The 17,511-nt window shown below is 36.4% G+C and overlaps 1 protein-coding gene across 3 annotated transcripts in view; it reads left to right on the plus strand.

The window, feature by feature from the left end:
- Window positions 1-17,511, plus strand: part of CCDC85A (coiled-coil domain containing 85A) — a 141,316-nt gene that overhangs the window by 86,181 nt on the left and 37,624 nt on the right. For 2 of the 3 annotated variants that reach the window (XM_026676725.2, XM_026676723.2), the window contains exon 3: window positions 9,686-9,762. The exons of the other annotated variant lie outside the window; for it this stretch is intronic. In XM_026676725.2, coding sequence (XP_026532510.1) covers window positions 9,686-9,762 — 77 coding nt within the window. The remainder of the gene's footprint in view (window positions 1-9,685; window positions 9,763-17,511) is intronic. 3 annotated transcript variants of the gene reach the window in all.

Here is a 17,511-nt window from a genome sequence, read left to right on the forward strand (position 1 = left end):
TCATCCCTAAAACATGAACAACTAATTGGCCAAAAAAGCTTTTATGTTTCTGATATAATTATTCTCTAAGGAAGAAGAATGGGGTTGAAATGTTCTGCTATGTTAGGTTAGGTTCTAGGCACAGAACTAAAAAGAGTAGAAGCAGCAACGTTTATTGTGACTGCTAATCCCTAAAGCTTTTAAGATGGGAATATTTAAGTTTTCAAGTAGTACATTTCAAATAAGTCTAATTATCCCAGTATGAAATTAGCAATTTTGAACAATAGTTTTAATTCATGTGAGACTTAAAGAAAAATAGGGGTGCTTCTGATTAAAATATTATTGAGCCATATCTCGAATATATCATTCTACTCCCATCAATAATCCATTTTTATTCACAAAAGAATTAATTTGCTACCTTGATTAAGTTTATAGGAGATTCTTCTATACTCCCTATTATAATTCAGGTAATCCTCAATTTATAACCTTTTGTTCAGTGACTATTCAAAGTTACTGAGACACTGAACATAGGTATTTACTACTGGTCCTTGAAGTTGGACTGCTGTGGTGGCCCTCATGGTCATGTGACAAAAATTCGAATGCTTGACGTGCTTCAACCTGCCTATCTTCCCCCTATCTATGCCCTTTTGACCCTCTGCAATTTTGGACCCCTACCGCCCTTAACTGATCTTATGTGTCTTTTTGTTCACACTGCTGTTCAGGGCCACACAAAGTTTTCTTCCCAAGGTCTCACACAGTGTGGCAAGCAGCTCCAGATGCATGTAGTTCTCTGCTGCTTGCTATCCTGCAAGATAGAATTCAGAACAGCCAAACAGGCAGAGATGGGGAGTCAAGGGAGACAGGCAAATGGAGAAAGTTGAAGAGGAGGCAGTCCCTTACTCTACAGAGGCTAGAAAGTCAGCCCTCCTAAGCAACAGGCAGTAACCACAACTAGATGAATTAGTTCTAGTTTATATACTACAGAATCTGGCAAGTCTGCAAGTACACACTTTCCACCTGCCACTTTCAACTGCTTGATTCATTAGGGCAAGTTCTTCCTAAATTTCTGTCATTGATTGTTAAGCCACTAGGGCTCCTGCTTCTCATGTCTGATATGTTTCCTAGACAGCATCACTTTCCCTTCCTCCCCAAACCCATTCACACAATCAATTACAGAGAGGCACCAAGTCCAGAATGGCTTGGCTTGGGTCCTCACCTAATGACCGTTGGAATTCAGTTAACAGTGGGAATGGGAAATACTGGGATTGCTGTTGCTAAGAGATGCAGTCACATAATGTTACACTTTATGACTGCATTGCTTAGTGATGGATGTTCTGGTCCCAATTGTGGGCCTAGATTGAGGGCTACCTATACAGGTTACATCAATAATAACAGTTGTAATAGGGTCTGCCTTACCTAATTCATCAGAATTCAGCACTTGAATGATTTCCTTAAACAAAGGATACAAATGAGTGAAATAAAGAAATCTCTCTTCTAGTTTCAAGGTTAGCTAGAGTTGCTGTTCTTCGTTTTTCTCCACTAGATAAAACGCTTGCTGCTAATGTGCACCAAGATGGCTATGAGCCAGTGAGTTTGTTGCTTGGCAACGACCATGCACTTTTGCCCCTCTTTTGCTCCCCCTGTTTGCTCCCATAGAACAGGCCCCAAGCCATTCCTTTGGGAAAACTGAGATCCAGGTGGTTGATCAAATTAAAATCTCATTAAAGACTCAGATTTTAAATTTGAAAATGTCTGATTAAAGAATTAATTGATTAAGCATTGTGATGAATCAATAAATGCTTTCAAGCCTGCTTGTTTTTCAGCAAATTACCACAGAGTGTTGGCAGAGAGATAAAGCTGGGTTAAATGTAATTGGTCATGTTGCAGTACAAGCAAGTATCCTTTTAAGGTTTCCCACAGTGCTTCAAAGCTCTTGGGCAAGGTGAATGGCCCCGTCTCATTCTGTAACAAGCTGGCTGTTTCTGCTGCCTGAAACTGGAATAAGCAAGAAGTGTGTTCCTTACTTGCAAAATTAGATCTTTTGCTATCTGATGCAGAGCAGCCAAATATGTTTCCTTCCAAATCAGGCTGAAGAGCACCCAAGGCTGCTCAAATTTGCAACCTGAGACAAAGACCCCCCCCCAAAGTTCTTTTTCTTATAACAGGTAACAATAGAAGAGAATATTTATAGTTCATGGGTCCTGAACTGTGGGGTCTTTATTGCTCTCTGGTTGTTTTCGGTTGTTTTCTTGCAGACATTTCGTTACCAACCTAGGTAACATCATCAGTGCTAGAAGGGAATGCTCTCTACAGTAAGTAGCAATTTGCCTTCCCTTTGATGATATCCAAAATCAGCTTCCCAAACTGATGAACACATTCATTTTAGTGTACTGCTAGTCTTTACTGTGTTCTTGAAAATTACCTTTTGGACAAATTTGCCAATTTGCTTTGCAAGAAATCATCAGGCATGGAGAGATTTTAACAAAGATTGCATGAGATTAATTTTTATACTGCTTTTTTCATGTCTAAATGGATTCACCACAGAAAGAAAGCAAGTTTAAAAAGGAGAAAGGAAAGCAAAATAGTTGGAAAAACCCATGGATTTTCTTGAATTAAAGGTTCATATGGAAAACCCTGAATCTGCTTCAACAAAAATAACAGCAAGAAAAAAATTCAGAGAAGTTGATTGTTATTGTTAACTAAAATACAGATAGTCCTCAATTTACAACCACATAATTGGGACCAAAATTTTAGTTACTAAACAATGCGGTTATTAAAACAAGTCATTAAAGAACTGGACCCAATTTTTACAACCATTAACCATAATGACTAAGGGAATAACATAGTGATTAAGTGAATCCAGCTTTCCCAAATGACTTTTGCATGTCAGAAGCAGACTGGAAAGGTCTGAAATTGTGATTACATATCACGTCATAATTCCTATTTCCAAGGCTGTTGTGAATTTGAACTATTATTAAATGAACAGTCATAAATCAAGGATTGCTTATATAATTTGCAGTATTTGATTTTGCATTCTATCTTGATTTGTAGCTGTGGCTATACATACTAGACACAATATGACAATCCCAGAAATTTTTCAATGTGACATTTCTTTCCAAATACTTAAAATTTAATATTATTCCATATTTTTTTGCATTTAAATTTGTGTTATTTAGTAATTGAAGTGTTAGAATAGCTGTTGGAAAATTCTAGTTCAAATCCTGTTTAGTAAAGAAACTGAACAAGTAAGTTTAGGCTAGTTATTTAGTCAGCCTAGCATATCTCACATATTAGGGTTAAAGTATGCAAAGGTCAGGAAAATAAAATAGTCATTGGAGGAAATTGAGATGTAAAAATAATATTTGTAATTGACATTTGCCACAGGCATCACCATTTAGACACTAATTCCTAATAAATGTATAAGTTTCCCCCACTTATTTTGATCCTTCTGTTCCTGACTTTCCAAGTGCCCAAAAGAATAAAGAGAATATAACAGCAACATTATTCATTCTCCCTCCTCCTTAATATCCCAGTGGAATACATATATTTTTCTTCTTTTCCATATAGTCAATTGAGACACTTGATTTTTGAAGTGGTGCCTGTAAGCAATAATGGATAAGGTAAGACCTAGTAAAGCAAGAATTAAGTCAGACAAAGTGGAGAGATTGTTTGTAGAAGACTCATCTCAACCTGTATTGGAGGGAGATTGTACTTTGAATCTTGCATTATCACAGAAGTTTCAGATGGGATCAGTGTTGTAATTATTACTTTTATTAGATTTATTAGATTTAAGATAGCTGCTCACTCTTAAAAGCTGTGGTGGCATAATGGCTATAATGCAGTACTGCAGGCTTCTTCTGCTGTCTGCCAGCTGCCAGCAATTTGGCAGTTCGAGTCTCACTAGCTCAAGATTGACTCAGTCTTCTATCCTTCTGAGGTGGGTAAAATGAGGACCCAGATTGTTGGGGCAATATGCTGACTCTGTGAACCGCTTAGAGAGGCTATAAAACAGTGTGAAGTAGTATATAAGTCTAAGTGTTATTGTTATTGCTACTTACAAAATATAATTGACAATTAAACAATTAAAAAACAAAGCAAGACATCCTGGACTAAAAACAACCATTAAAATCAAGGAAGATAGCTCCGTCCCCTCCAACATATTAACTCCAGGCTTGGGACCAAAGCCAAGTTTTAAGGACTTTTCAGAACATAGGAGACAAGGCACTGTCTATATCTCTGGGAGGGATGCAATTCTGGAAGGTGGGGGCCATGACAAACAAGGCATGCTTCCTATATCCTTTAAGGAGACCACATTCACAACAACAGAATGGACCTGGGGCACACCTACTCTGTCATAAGATACTGGGCAGGCAGAAACAAAGGGGCAGAGGTTGAATAACCAGGTCATATACCATAAAGGGCTTTAAAGAGAACAACCAGCACTTTGAATTGCATACCGAAATCAACTGGCAACTAGTGCAGCTGTCATATAAAACATGGGCATAACAAAAAGTTCCTGTTAGTACTCACATAGCTGTATTTTAAACCAGCTATAGCATTCTTACTGGCTTATGCTACCATACCAACTACATTATCTGAATAGACTGTATCTGTAACTAATTACCTGGTAACTCTTGATTTTGAAATCTTCATTTCCAAAAAGATCCAAGATAAACAGCAAAACTGTTAATAGGAGTTGGCAGATGTAGTTTATATTATGCCAACAGTTTGTAATCTTCACTGTTTGACAGTCCATTTCTGTCAGTACTACTGAATGGATATAATTATTCCTCTGCCATTTCTTTCAGTTGAAGAGAAATACAAAAAAACAACAACCAACAGCAACAAAACCTAGGAGGAGATAAACATAGATGTGTCTCTTCTGATACTTCTATACAACTGGAAATAGCCTGATATGGCATGGGATATTATGATGCCAGAGACTTTCTAGACAATATTTTGTATTACTTTATCCATAATTGTATATATAATGGAAGCTTTCTTTTTCTCTGTCTCATCTGCCTTTTGTTTTGATCTGTTTATGTTCATTGTGTAGTTTTAGATAATTCTCCACTGCTACAAATCCAGAAAACAGATTGTTAATTGGTAATAAAAAATAAATATGCATACAATGCCAGCTACTTGGTTATATTCAGTGTATGCTGTTCCTTCCTACATCTTACATCCTGCTACAATATGTTGGACTGATTCCTGAGGCCTCTCTGTATAGGCTGCAGAGAGGAGGTGGCCATAGTAATTCCACTCTTGAACTTGTAACCATATCTAGTCTGTGTGATTAGAAGGTTCAATCCTGTGCAGAACAGCAAGACTGTGCATCAGCTTAGTATATGCCACATATGATTGTGAGCTGCTTTGATGACTTCCAGTGTTATGTTCCATGGTGCCGTTGAGTTCTTGAGAAAATCCTCAGTGTTTTGTTGACTTTGTAAAGCACCAGAAATTCACAAATCCACAGATGCGTGTGACATTGAGTCATAGCCTTTTCTTGGAAAGAAGGTATTTAGCTTCTTGGTTTCTGCTTCTCTAGTCTATCTCCCTGGTCTGGTCGCTAGTGTTTTGAGCCTTTGTTTAGCAATGTCTAGGGCTTCAAATACAGTCAGGCCCTTGTATTTATAAATGAGTCTTATCGCTAATCTTTACATCCTTGAACTCCTAATTTTCACACCCTTCTGTAATTCCACCAGCTGAGTAATCTCCCACCAAGTTCCCATGATCTTAGCCTCATGTTCCAGGGAGAGTATATGTTACTGTTCTTTTTGTAGGATCTTTAGGACTACAGTGGGTGTATTGTATACCAGTTCATTGCTTTTAGTTATGATAGTAAGGATTGCTCTGAGGCTTTGTTGGTATATTTCAGCATACTATCTGATGGTACTTCTCCAACCGAGCCTACAGTAATCAGGGTTGACTGTAGCTAGTTAATCTATTATCTTTTGCTTCATATCTGCAACTGTACATGGAGAGGGTGCTAATGGATGCTAGTGGCAGACGAACACAATACAGAAGCCTGATGATGGCAGATGAGATTCTGCCGAAACGTTGCTACAACTTTAAAAGCACAACTATAATGACATGGGAAAATACCCGAACAAAGCTGAATACCATACACACGCACACACACACACACACACACACACACACACGCGCGCACACACACACACACACACACACACAAGCTATATGCTTCACTGGCATTTCAAATGGTGGACTATGGGCTGTACTTCCCTTGGGATCTGACTGTATTCCCTGCACTGTTTGCAAGGTACTTTGAAAAGAGAAAATTGTCTCTCTACATTAGTTCCTGTCAAACTCCACAATGCATTTGGTAAGATAGATAAAGAGCTGCCATCTGTGGATTTAGTGACAATAACTTATGCCTTTAGAAAAAAATGAGTTAAGTAGAATTCCTCAAAGCTATAAAATACCATTAAAGGCTAATTAAATATCTAACAGCAATGAAGGAGCTGAAGTTTATATGGGTTTTCAAAGATGATATGTAGATGTTGTGAGGTGAAGGCCTATTCTTTAATTCCAGCCAAAAGATCTTCAAATCTAAGATGACTGATGACAATTTTTAATTTGTTTGACTTCCAGATGGACTATTTTATCATTTATGTGGACAGTGCAAGTACATAAATTTTACTTGCCAATTGTCGATTCTGATACCGATATGTGTTAATTGCGACTTAGGGCACATTGATTAAATTGTAATCCCTGAGTTAAGTAGGTGACCACATGATTTGACTTCATGTGTTATTTTCACTATGGCTAGGAAAGTTCTACCAGTTGCTTATGCCTTCTCTTCTCATGGGAAGATTTGATTTACAATAATAGAGCACCATATTTACCCTTGGGTCCAATAGAATAGCCAAAGAAAGTAAATCTTTGTTGATGGGGAAAAGTTGAGGCATGTGAATGTAATGTCATTTGGATGTCTGTATATTTCTCTTATCTTAAGGATTTCAGTTTATGCTCCTTTTTCATCAAATTTGATCAAGATTAAATATCGAACCTGGATTCTGATTTGACTGTATCAGAAAGGGAGAAGGGACAACAATGTACCAGTGAAAGATGAAGCAATCAAGCTTGAAGCTTACCAGAAAACAAACAGCTCACCCATTTGTCCTGGTAGATTACTTTTTTTAACACACTAAAGCCTGACATTTCCTGGGCAAGAAAGGCTATCCCTAAAGACTTGGAAAGCAAGAAGTATATTGAAGAGGCTTTACTTTACTGGGCATTTGTGGTTTCAAACACGTAACCGAATTATTTCTCTCTTATGTTCTTGTCTGCCTTTGGATAGTGCAATTTTAGACTTTTGCAGGGAGGGGAAAAGGAGGAAGAACTTGGAGACAAAACCGTGGACCCTAATAATTCCTGGAAGTTAGGGATTAGATCTTAATTAAACAATAATAAGAAAAGTACAAGATATACTTTCTAATAATATATTCGTAATCAGTAGATTCAAGATATATACCAGGTTGTATCTCACACACTACATATAACCTGAAGAATTTACAGTAATAAAATTAGATAATTATAGCTCATACACATGATTTAAAATAAAAATGATCAAAGATTCATGGCAGATATTGCAAAGCAGTGATAGCTAAAAGTAACGTCAGTATATAGAGGGAATACACTTGATTGGAGACAAATGTAAAAAGATTTACAGTTAGATGTTCTGTGATAATCTAGCTAGCTCTTCTTGGAAGCAGAATTATGGATAAAAAGACTTGTGCCTGATTCAACGAGCACTCTTAATGGTTTTGCCTGCACTAATATATATATATATCATTCTGCTGAGTTACAGGTGCATCCAAGAAAGAAGGGAAAAACATATATAACAGCAACAAAATTATAATTATTTATAACATTACAATAATACCATCAAAGGCCTTGATAAGTGTGCTGAAATAAAGAATGAATTGCCAGCTTGCTTTTTGAATGTATAGCTAAATTGGAATTTGAACAAAAGTATCCAAAGTATAAGGAGAGTATCCTATTCACAAATGGGAGAAATGTATGAAAGGTGGGACTTCTGTATTAACTTTCTCAATGCAGTTTCTTAGCCTTAGCTTCTCATTTAATAAGAGGGACTGCTTCAATCCACATAAAATGTGTAAGAGGCAAATGAAATTGAAATAAAAAGCAATTTGTTAAGTAACACTTATTGAAAGCTGCTGATGCTTCCACTTTTCTATAGCTTATCATCTACTGGCGAGGCCAGGAGTTGTGGGTGTTTCCAATATGTTAGATCCATAAAATAGCACCAATACAAGGGCCTGCTGAAAATTAGAACTGATCTTGATTGAAGGAATCCAAAGTAAACAGTGGGTGGCCCAAAAATGAGGATTACTATAATGAAACTTTGCAACCAGGGTATGCTAATTTTCAAATCATCAAAGTTCACCTTTCACTTACTGTGACAACTCTTCCACAGCAAAATGCATAAAACCTTGGATCATTTCTCCCTGTGCTGTCTTGGAGTCCTATTTTTAACCTGGTATTGTAGATTGTATATTAATCACTTCTGTCAAATTATTATGGATTGCTACCTTGATCATCCTCAATTCACGTTCACTCCCAGTATGTGAGTCTATTTAAGTCTCCAACAAATTTTGGAATAGGAGAAAATGAGACTTCACTCATCACTGTTCCTTCTTATTTTATAGGTTACCTAGCAGGTGAGGTAATGTGGGTGTAATAGTTGAGCTTATCTGAGCAGCAGAAGCAACGTTACATAAGATTGTTGAGCTTGTGTATGGGCTTTCTGTCAACATGACTGCTTTTAAACACAGTAGTTGTTGTCTAGGTTAAGAATAAAAATCCTGTAGTATTACCAGATCTATACACCTGGACTGTAGTAAGGCTGGGTAATACATTCAGTGTAATTGTTGTCTATTGTAATTGTTTTCAAATGATCACACCTTGTTTTTTCCTATAGGTTTTAGTGTTCTCTGCTGTTTTTGTCTGGGAGTGAGGCTTTTGAGGTATCAGCTGATTCTGCAATTAGAATGGAGGAATGCAATCACACATAGTGTGGTGGAGGTGGTGGGAATAGTTTAGTGCAGACACCAGTGCCTCCTGAGAAAGATAATGTGGCACTGAAAATTCTCTATTCTTTCTTCTAAAACCCATCATTTCTGCCTCAATTGTTTCTCTCTGCCTTTGTAACTGTCCTCGAGGACTCCTGGACCATTTTGTCATCCTGTGTGTCTCTGCTGAGGAGCTTCTTTCAACATTTACAACATGTCCAATACATTTTTACCAGTGAACAGGGAGGATCAGAAGGAATGGGGGAATGTATCTACAATGGTACTGGCATCTAGAATACCATACCATATATAATGTTTATTTAAATATTATATATAATACAATAATAAACAAAAACATATGTATCTCTCAGGTCCTAGAGAAGGACCTGATTGGTAGATAAAAATGCCAAATTGGTTCAAACCTCTGGCTGTTTGACTGATTATAATAGTTTATTACATTGGATCAGCCCAGTGTTTCACCATATATCACATTCTTCCCTGTAGCCCATAAAAAGAACACATTTACCATATATTTTAGAGACAGTAGGAAGCTAGAAATCTGTTGGTGAGTAATTTTGGCCTTTAGTTTGCCAGGGCAGACTTCTTCATGTAATATAAGTCCTTTTCTTTTGTCTTTTTAATTTTAGAATCAACCTTGTCCTATGTTAGGCAGCTGGAAGCAAGAGTAAGACAGCTGGAGGAGGAAAATCGCATGCTGCCCCAGGTGGGTGATTTCTGTTGCTAGGCATACTAGTTTGTAGCTGAGGTCTGGAGATAGAAGATTAAGACTGATTTATGTCAGGAAATGGTTCACCGTGCTGTAGAGGAGATTGTGTGTGTCTGAATGCTTTTTATACCTATAGATGGGAAGTTGGAGTGTTACTGTATTTCCTGTCCGTGTCAGCATCCTAAGTGTTGCCTCGATTAAGGGGCTCAAATTCTTCATGGAGTAAGCAATTAGTCAGATAAAGAGCGATGGACAAAACTATGGAGCTGTAATGGAATAAGTCATGATGCAGAGGCAGTAACTAGGACATTTCAGTCAGAGGCACCCCGTGATTTGTGGATTCGTTATCTGCCCTCTGGAACTATGAAATACCTATATTTCATAGCCACTGAGGAAAAGAAATTGATCAATTAGGGAGATAGGTCTGCTTAGTTGTAAAGTGATTATGAAGGTTATTTGATTAGGCAAATTGCCCTAGAACATATTTCTGTTACGCGCATTTTTGTATATATGTAGTTGAAATTCTACCATGCCATTCTAGCTTATGCAATGAAAAGTTGTATCTGGAGGATATAATAGTCAGGTATTTTCTGTGTGACAGTTTTCAACCTTGCCATTTCAGTTACCATCCAGATCCTTGAGAAATAATTAAGAAAAGAAACCATCATAAAGATAAGAATATTATGAGGCGCAATATTCTTCCACTCTCTAGATTTTCTACTTTGGATACTGCTTTCCCTCAAATATGCCTGTACAGCTATCAAGAAAACGCATTCATAGCTCAAGAAGTATAAATTCTGTCACCTCTGACCTTAAGAAAGAAAGGCAGCTATGATGATTCAGTGATTATAGTATTCTGCTCAGAGTTCTCTTTGATCTTGCCTTCCTAAGAGTGAAGAAAGAGCAGGAGGAAACTCTGTCTCTCTTTGTATGTATGGACAACAATTTCTTGTGGATGTGTTTACTGAACACTAATAGCTGTTGTTGGTCTCTGATTCACTTGAGGCAGGGAGTAAAAACTATATGGGGGAGTTAAGCAATTAAAACTCTTAAATAATGGCTAAGCATTAAAGGGGAACATTCTGCATGTGCACTCAGCAGGAATTTTTTAAAGAGGCAGTGTATATTAGGACGTCATGTGAATATAAGTCATCATGGAATGAACTACGGCTAGACTGAATCTCAGTTTTCAAGAAGGATTTATATATTTCCCTTATCATTATCAGAACCACTGCTATGGATAATAGCAAATTAGTATATTAAGTGGGTTTCCTTTTTTCAGATTGTGACGAAGTAAGAACTGTTCAAATGCAAATGTCCTTAGTTTGTCTGATTTTGTCTTGTTTTTACATAGAAATATATGCATTGTAGAAAATGGAAATGGTTGCAATAGACTAAAGTGTCTTATTAGGGCAATCGTGTGCTTTACCCTTTTCCATTTAATGTCTCTTTAATGAGCATATTAGCATTTGTAGTTAGGGTAGTTAAGATTAAACTCTTTTTCACACTTCATTTTTTCAAGTGTTGATACTTTATTAGGAAAATCTTGAGGTTGAAACCAGTTTTGCATAATAAATATATGATTAAAGAAATCTGAAGTTACAAGCTTGCATGAATTTCAGTCATTTTTCCCTAGCTACATTCTGTGGAATATTTAAATGCTTGAGAAGTTATTTCAAAGTATCCAGTTAATTGGCAGCCCTGTTTTAGAAGTTCAAATACAGGTCTTATGCATATTTAATTACAGTATTATTTTTTGCAAAGTTTTTGGTTATATTTATTTTTTTAATGTCTGGAGAAGGGATTAGTTGGGAACAGAAATGGAAGAAAACAAAATGAAACTTTTAGGATAGACTTGACATTTGTAAAGTTATCAGTTGTGGGGACTTGCTGGTATGGAAGAAGTCCATAATATCTTCCTTAGTTTGACAACAACTTTGTAACACTTTTTTTGTCTAGCATCTACTGAATTCTTAGCCAACAAGATCAGTGACAGAGAATATTGGCAATTGAAATTCAAATCACCTGCAGTATATCAGTTAGGGGAAGGAATGTTTAACTCCATTATTTAAGGAAAATACTGTGTCTCAGAATAAGTAAGTCATACTTCAGAAGCAAAGTGCTCTTTGGACTATGGAACAAAAATGGTTAGATGCCCATTCCAACTTACTTCACAGCAGATGGGAAAAAATGGAAGAGCACTGATATTTTTGTTGCATAGAATGTGCTGAACTTCATTTTCCATATGCTGACAGGTGATTTTTAGATTCAATCTACACATTGCTTGATCAGAAAATTTGTGGTTGCCTTGTGAATTTGGGGGGAAAAGGTGTTCCTGTCTCTGCCTCTTATCAGCCATACACATATTTTAGAAATTTTCAATGGGGATTGATTTCCCAGGCCAATACCTATGAATTCCAAGGTACTTCAGAATTAGGAATACTGATCTGAATTGTCATAGTTAAGTCAAAGCTTTTTACAAAGATACAGCAAGAAATGTAAAATGTTTTTTGACCATCCAGTGGTATACTTTGCTACATACTGACACGATGGCTGTTCATGTGCTGTATATCATATATAGGTACCAAGTTGCATGATAAGCTTCCGAGTTTGTAGGGGAATTTATTTTGCTTCTAGTCAATGTTAGTTTCATATATATGCTATCCTTTTTGTCCAGTTTCTTCTTCAGTATATTATTAAAACAAAAAATATATATTTATCTTATATGCAACTTTCCCTAATGTATATGTCTGTTTTCCCTCTTTATATTTATATTAATATGGAAGTTTCCCCAATCCCTGTATATTCCCCAGTCCCATTTGTATATGTGATTGTCTGGTTTTGTTTTTTTGTGTGTGCATGCATGTGTGCTAAGAATCACTGAAAGATTTCAAGATGTGTGCATTCTAAAGTGTTATTCTACATATTATATCATTCAGAGAAATTGCAAGTTAATTGAATTAAAACGTGATCTACATATTTTCATCGTACCTTATACCATCTGTGGCATGTTCTGAATGTATGTACTGCAATAATTGGCAAGGTTGTAACTTAATCAATACTTAGGCTTCCAGTTTGTACAAGACAGGTTATTATCTAAGTTTATTTTGAATCAGTGGCCATAGATGAAAGATTAGAATCAATAGGTTCTTGCAAAGATTTAGGTCAGGCTGCTACATCCTTCCTCCATAAGTTATAGCAAAATGAATTAACGGATGCACAAAGGCACAGATATGATCATTTTATGACACTGCACAAGACTTTGTGAATGTATTATACTCATGATGTCTTGGAAACAGTACGAATAGGAGGCTAATATGAATTTAGATGGTAAACGAATGGTTCCTTAAGAATCATTAGTATTTTGGTCCTGATATCTGCCTTCTGTTTTGGAATTAAAAAAAAACCCTCCATCGCAATTTATCTTTCATTTCAGTTCCATATTTGTGATTAATGCATGCATTAAAAGCTTTTAATAATATCTGAGATGTGTATATTAAAAATGAATCTACAACATATTGCACCTCTGGTCAAAAAGCTTCTGACATGCTTGGCTGAGCTGATGTGAGACGACACGTAGTGAATCATTCCTGAACAATCTAACTGCCCAGGGAAGAAAGCTGTCAAGATATTTGCCATTTAGTTTCTCTGAAGGGGAGGCAGAGTTTGTCATTATATCTTGAAATTAAAACCTCACTCGAAGCATAGAAAAGTAGCATTCTGTGATAAACCTGCGGAGGTCATAGAATAGAAACCCCAGAGATAGAGGAACAGCACAGATTGGCACTAAGCACAAGAAATGTGCCTGCCAGTTTTCATTTTTCACCCAGCATGTTGAACCATGACACACTTAATGTAGGGGGAGGGAGTTGTATTATTGGGGCACATAGAAGAAATTGCAAGTGAAACCATATTTAAAAAAATAGTTGGAAAAGATTTCATTATGTCCCCATTTGACTTTTCTCACTGAATCATTTTGTGTTTTTTAAATCTTCCCACTCATTACAATTTTTTTCTACATGAATACATGTAGTCCTCAACTTACGACCACAATTGAGCCCAAAATTTCTGTTGTTAAGTGAGTTTTGACCTATTTTATGACTTTTCTTGCCACAGTTGTTTTCTTGCCATAGTTGTTAAATGAATCACTGCAGTTGATAAGTTAGTAGCCTGGTTGTTAAGTAAATCTGGCTTCCTCATTGTCTTTGCTTGTCAGAAGGTCATAAATTTGAACCAGTTGCTAAGCATCTGAATTTTGATTGCATGATCATGGGGAGGCTGCAAAGGTCATAACTATGAAAAACGATCCTAAATCACATTTTTTCAGTGCCATTATAACTTTGGACGATCACTAAGCAAACTGTTGTAAATCAAGGACTACCTGTACTAGAAATAATCCTAAAACTTGTCACCCTTTAATAGAACTATGAACAGGAAAATTATTGCCAGGGCCACAGTATCTGAAGAAAATAAAAGGATTCCCTTTGTTGCCAGAAATATATAAAAATACTGTATATTCAAGGGCTTGAGAAATTAATTCCTCAACTTCCATGGCAACACATCAGAGTAAGTTAAAGAAGAGGTATTGACACAATGTGCTTATGTAGAAGTTAGGCAATGAATCAAAAGGAGGGAAATAATATTTTCACTATTTGTACCAGAGAGGATAGAAATACATTTTATCATTACTTAGGCTGAGAATTTTATGTTCAACCTCTTTTTTTGAAATGGTTTTGGCATAAAAACTAGTTTCCTGATGGGTCCTACAGAACAATAACAAGAACCCCAAAGACTGACTTTTATTGATACATAGCAAATCTTTGAGGAATAATGAAATTGTCTTCAGGCACAATGAAAAGGGAACATATTCTGATCTTTATTGTATCTTCTGTCAGTAATAAAAGAGCTACTTTCTCTGGTTTCTTAATGTAAGAATGGTCAGCTAGGGAGATTCATTTTCAAAGTATTCAAGTGAGCTAGCTTAGTAAATCCTTGCAATCACCTTTGTTATTTCTGGCACCCCTGAAAATTAGTATAAATCATCTTGACCAGTGGTGGGATTCAAAAATTTTTACTACCAGTTTTGTGGGCATGGCTTGGTGGGTGTGGGTTGGTGCGCATGGCAGGGGAAGGATACTGCAAAATCCCCATTCTCTCCCCACTCCTAGGAGGTTACCACCGGTTCTCCGAACTACTCAAAACTTCTGCTACCAGTTCTCCAGAACTGGCCAGAACCTGATGAATACCACCTCTGATCTTGACTGATTGTAAAATTGCAGTTTGCCTGACTATCAGAGATGCATGGGACAAAACCACAGGAAAAGAACAATATCAGTTAATAATGTATCAATCAGTTAATCAATAATTATGTTTGATCTTAGATAAAAAACCAAGAAATGGTGAGTGTACCAGTTATACATTTCCATCTATGTAAACATAGTTTGTGCAGAAAACTTTAGAATACTTGCATTTTATTTTGTATACAATAAATATTTATCATTCTTTTCCATAATTTTGATGTTTGATGGATGAATGGGTTAATTTGTTCAGGGATGGGTGGGTCATCTTACTATCTTTTGCATTGTGTATTTTGGCTTGATTCTGATTTTTTCATAGTTGAAGTTGGCTTTTAACAGAATGTTCTTATAATATAGTTACTTTTTGTTCTGTTCCTCCTGTGGTGGGTTAAGATGCAAGACAGAATTGCAAACTTGTAGGCATTCGTTATTTTCTTTCTTAATATTTCTTACACTTTCAACTTCACTCTCTTCTTTTTCCCCCCATTAGTTTATCACCTGAATTCTAACTTTCCTTCTATTCAGACCTTCCTGCTCCTTCTTAAATATTCTTTTCTACACCTAATTAAATTACTAGCTAGAAAGTAATACCAGTTTTTTCTATAATACTTCATTCCTGATATTCTACTAACAGTTCTTTTAAAAGGAAAGTCTTCAAATCAAGCTTTATTCCTGCTGTCTTAATAGTTTTTATGGTAATAGTGGAAAACTGGTTTATTACTTTCTTGCCATAACCAACTTCTTCGAAGTCCAGTCTTCAGCAGTAGAATTCCCTGGAAGTCTTTTATCCCAGTGCTAACTGTGCTGATCCAGAAAGTCTGTAGAGATCTAGGTCATCCAGGTCATGGTTGTTCCAAAGGTGCTTTTTCAAGAGGCAACTGGACTTTCTTGTTTTTTTGTTTTGAAGACATTTTGCTTCTCATCCAAGAAGCTTCTTCAGCTCTGACCAGATGGTGGGGAATGGAAGGATTTATACTCCTTTTGCCAGGATTCCGGCAGTTACCCCAATTAAATAATGAGTCCCAAGCCAAACTTCTAACACTTCAAAAGGATTTATTGGGAGTTAACATGTCCGGCACTGCCTGGGTGTAGCTGATACTGAGACACATAATTCATTGTTACCTTTCACCCTGGTTTTCCCCCACCCCTGGGTATATCATAATTCATATTCTCCAAAGAGACACATCCATAGCCAAGAGTCATCAAGTCACGTTCTCCAGTTAGAATTGTGCCCCACAGAAACTTCAGTCACCTAGTTACTATCTTTGAAGACAATTTATGGAATGCACTTTCGATTTCCAAACTGCCACACTGTTCTTTCAAACTCCTTTCCCCACTTTCTGTTGGCAACTGCAAAAAGACCATATAAATATTTTATGAGTTGACATGTTTTCCCATTATCCACTATCTAACCCTTCAAAAGAAAGACCAGTTGAAAAAGCACCTTTGGGTATGCCGATCCTGCTTACTTTCAAGCCAAACTAAGTTAGACAGAAGTGGCTGTTAATCAATTTGATGGTTTAAAAAGAAACACACCATATGTATTTTATTTAGAATATAGTATATGATACTATTATAAACTGACTTTTAAAAAATATCAGCTTAAAATTGGGATATATTCACTGAAAAAAGTTGAATAAAAGTTCAATAAACTGCCCTTAGCATTGTATTTCTTCCCCTTCCAGAGAACAGTTTACAAATGAAAAGGAAAGACTACAGAAACAGCAATGATGCCTGTTTTTAAAAAGATCTTGGTTACAGCACCACTAATAAAGCCAATCTATAATGACAAATACAGTATTCTTTTTCTGAATGTTACTACATTTTGCTGCCTGTGGAAGCTGGAGATTGATAAAGATCAATTTAATTTGCACAGAGCTTCCTTACAAGAGCAGTCAAATCAGTAAAGACTTCCTCTCTGCTTTGCCAAGAACTTGCAAATTCATCAGTTAGCAAGAAAGGTCCACTTAGAAATTGATTTAATAGTCATCTTTACAATGTGGCAGTTTTCTTGGTGATGGCCAAGCCATTCAGCCATGACAATGGACCAGAAATATTTAGGTATTGTCAAATGTAGACTGCTAGTTCTAGTTGAGAATGAATGGCTGATGTTTTCAAATAGTTGTTTATAGTCTCAGAATGTTGATAGGTCTAACTCTTGATCTCTGTCTTTGAGGTCCCTTCATTTTTTTGCTTATTAGCATTGTACCATGAGCAATACCTGATGACTGGATCCAGTGTCTGTATCTTCCACAGTTTATCCACTGATAAACCAGCTCATTTCTTGGCTCATTATGAGGAATTATAATGAGAGACCAAGCAGATCTTAAACTCATGATATGTACTGCATTCAAATAAATATGCTGGGATCCCATGACTAGATATCACCAGAGGATGCTATGTCTAAGGTCTTTTCAACTCTAATATCAGTCTTGTTTTAAAGAACTCT

The sequence above is a fragment of the Notechis scutatus genome, chromosome 1 (genome assembly GCF_049901735.1).
Source record: "Notechis scutatus isolate UNSWTSFEM ecotype Mainland chromosome 1, rNotScu1.2, whole genome shotgun sequence".
Lineage (NCBI taxonomy): Eukaryota > Metazoa > Chordata > Lepidosauria > Squamata > Elapidae > Notechis > Notechis scutatus.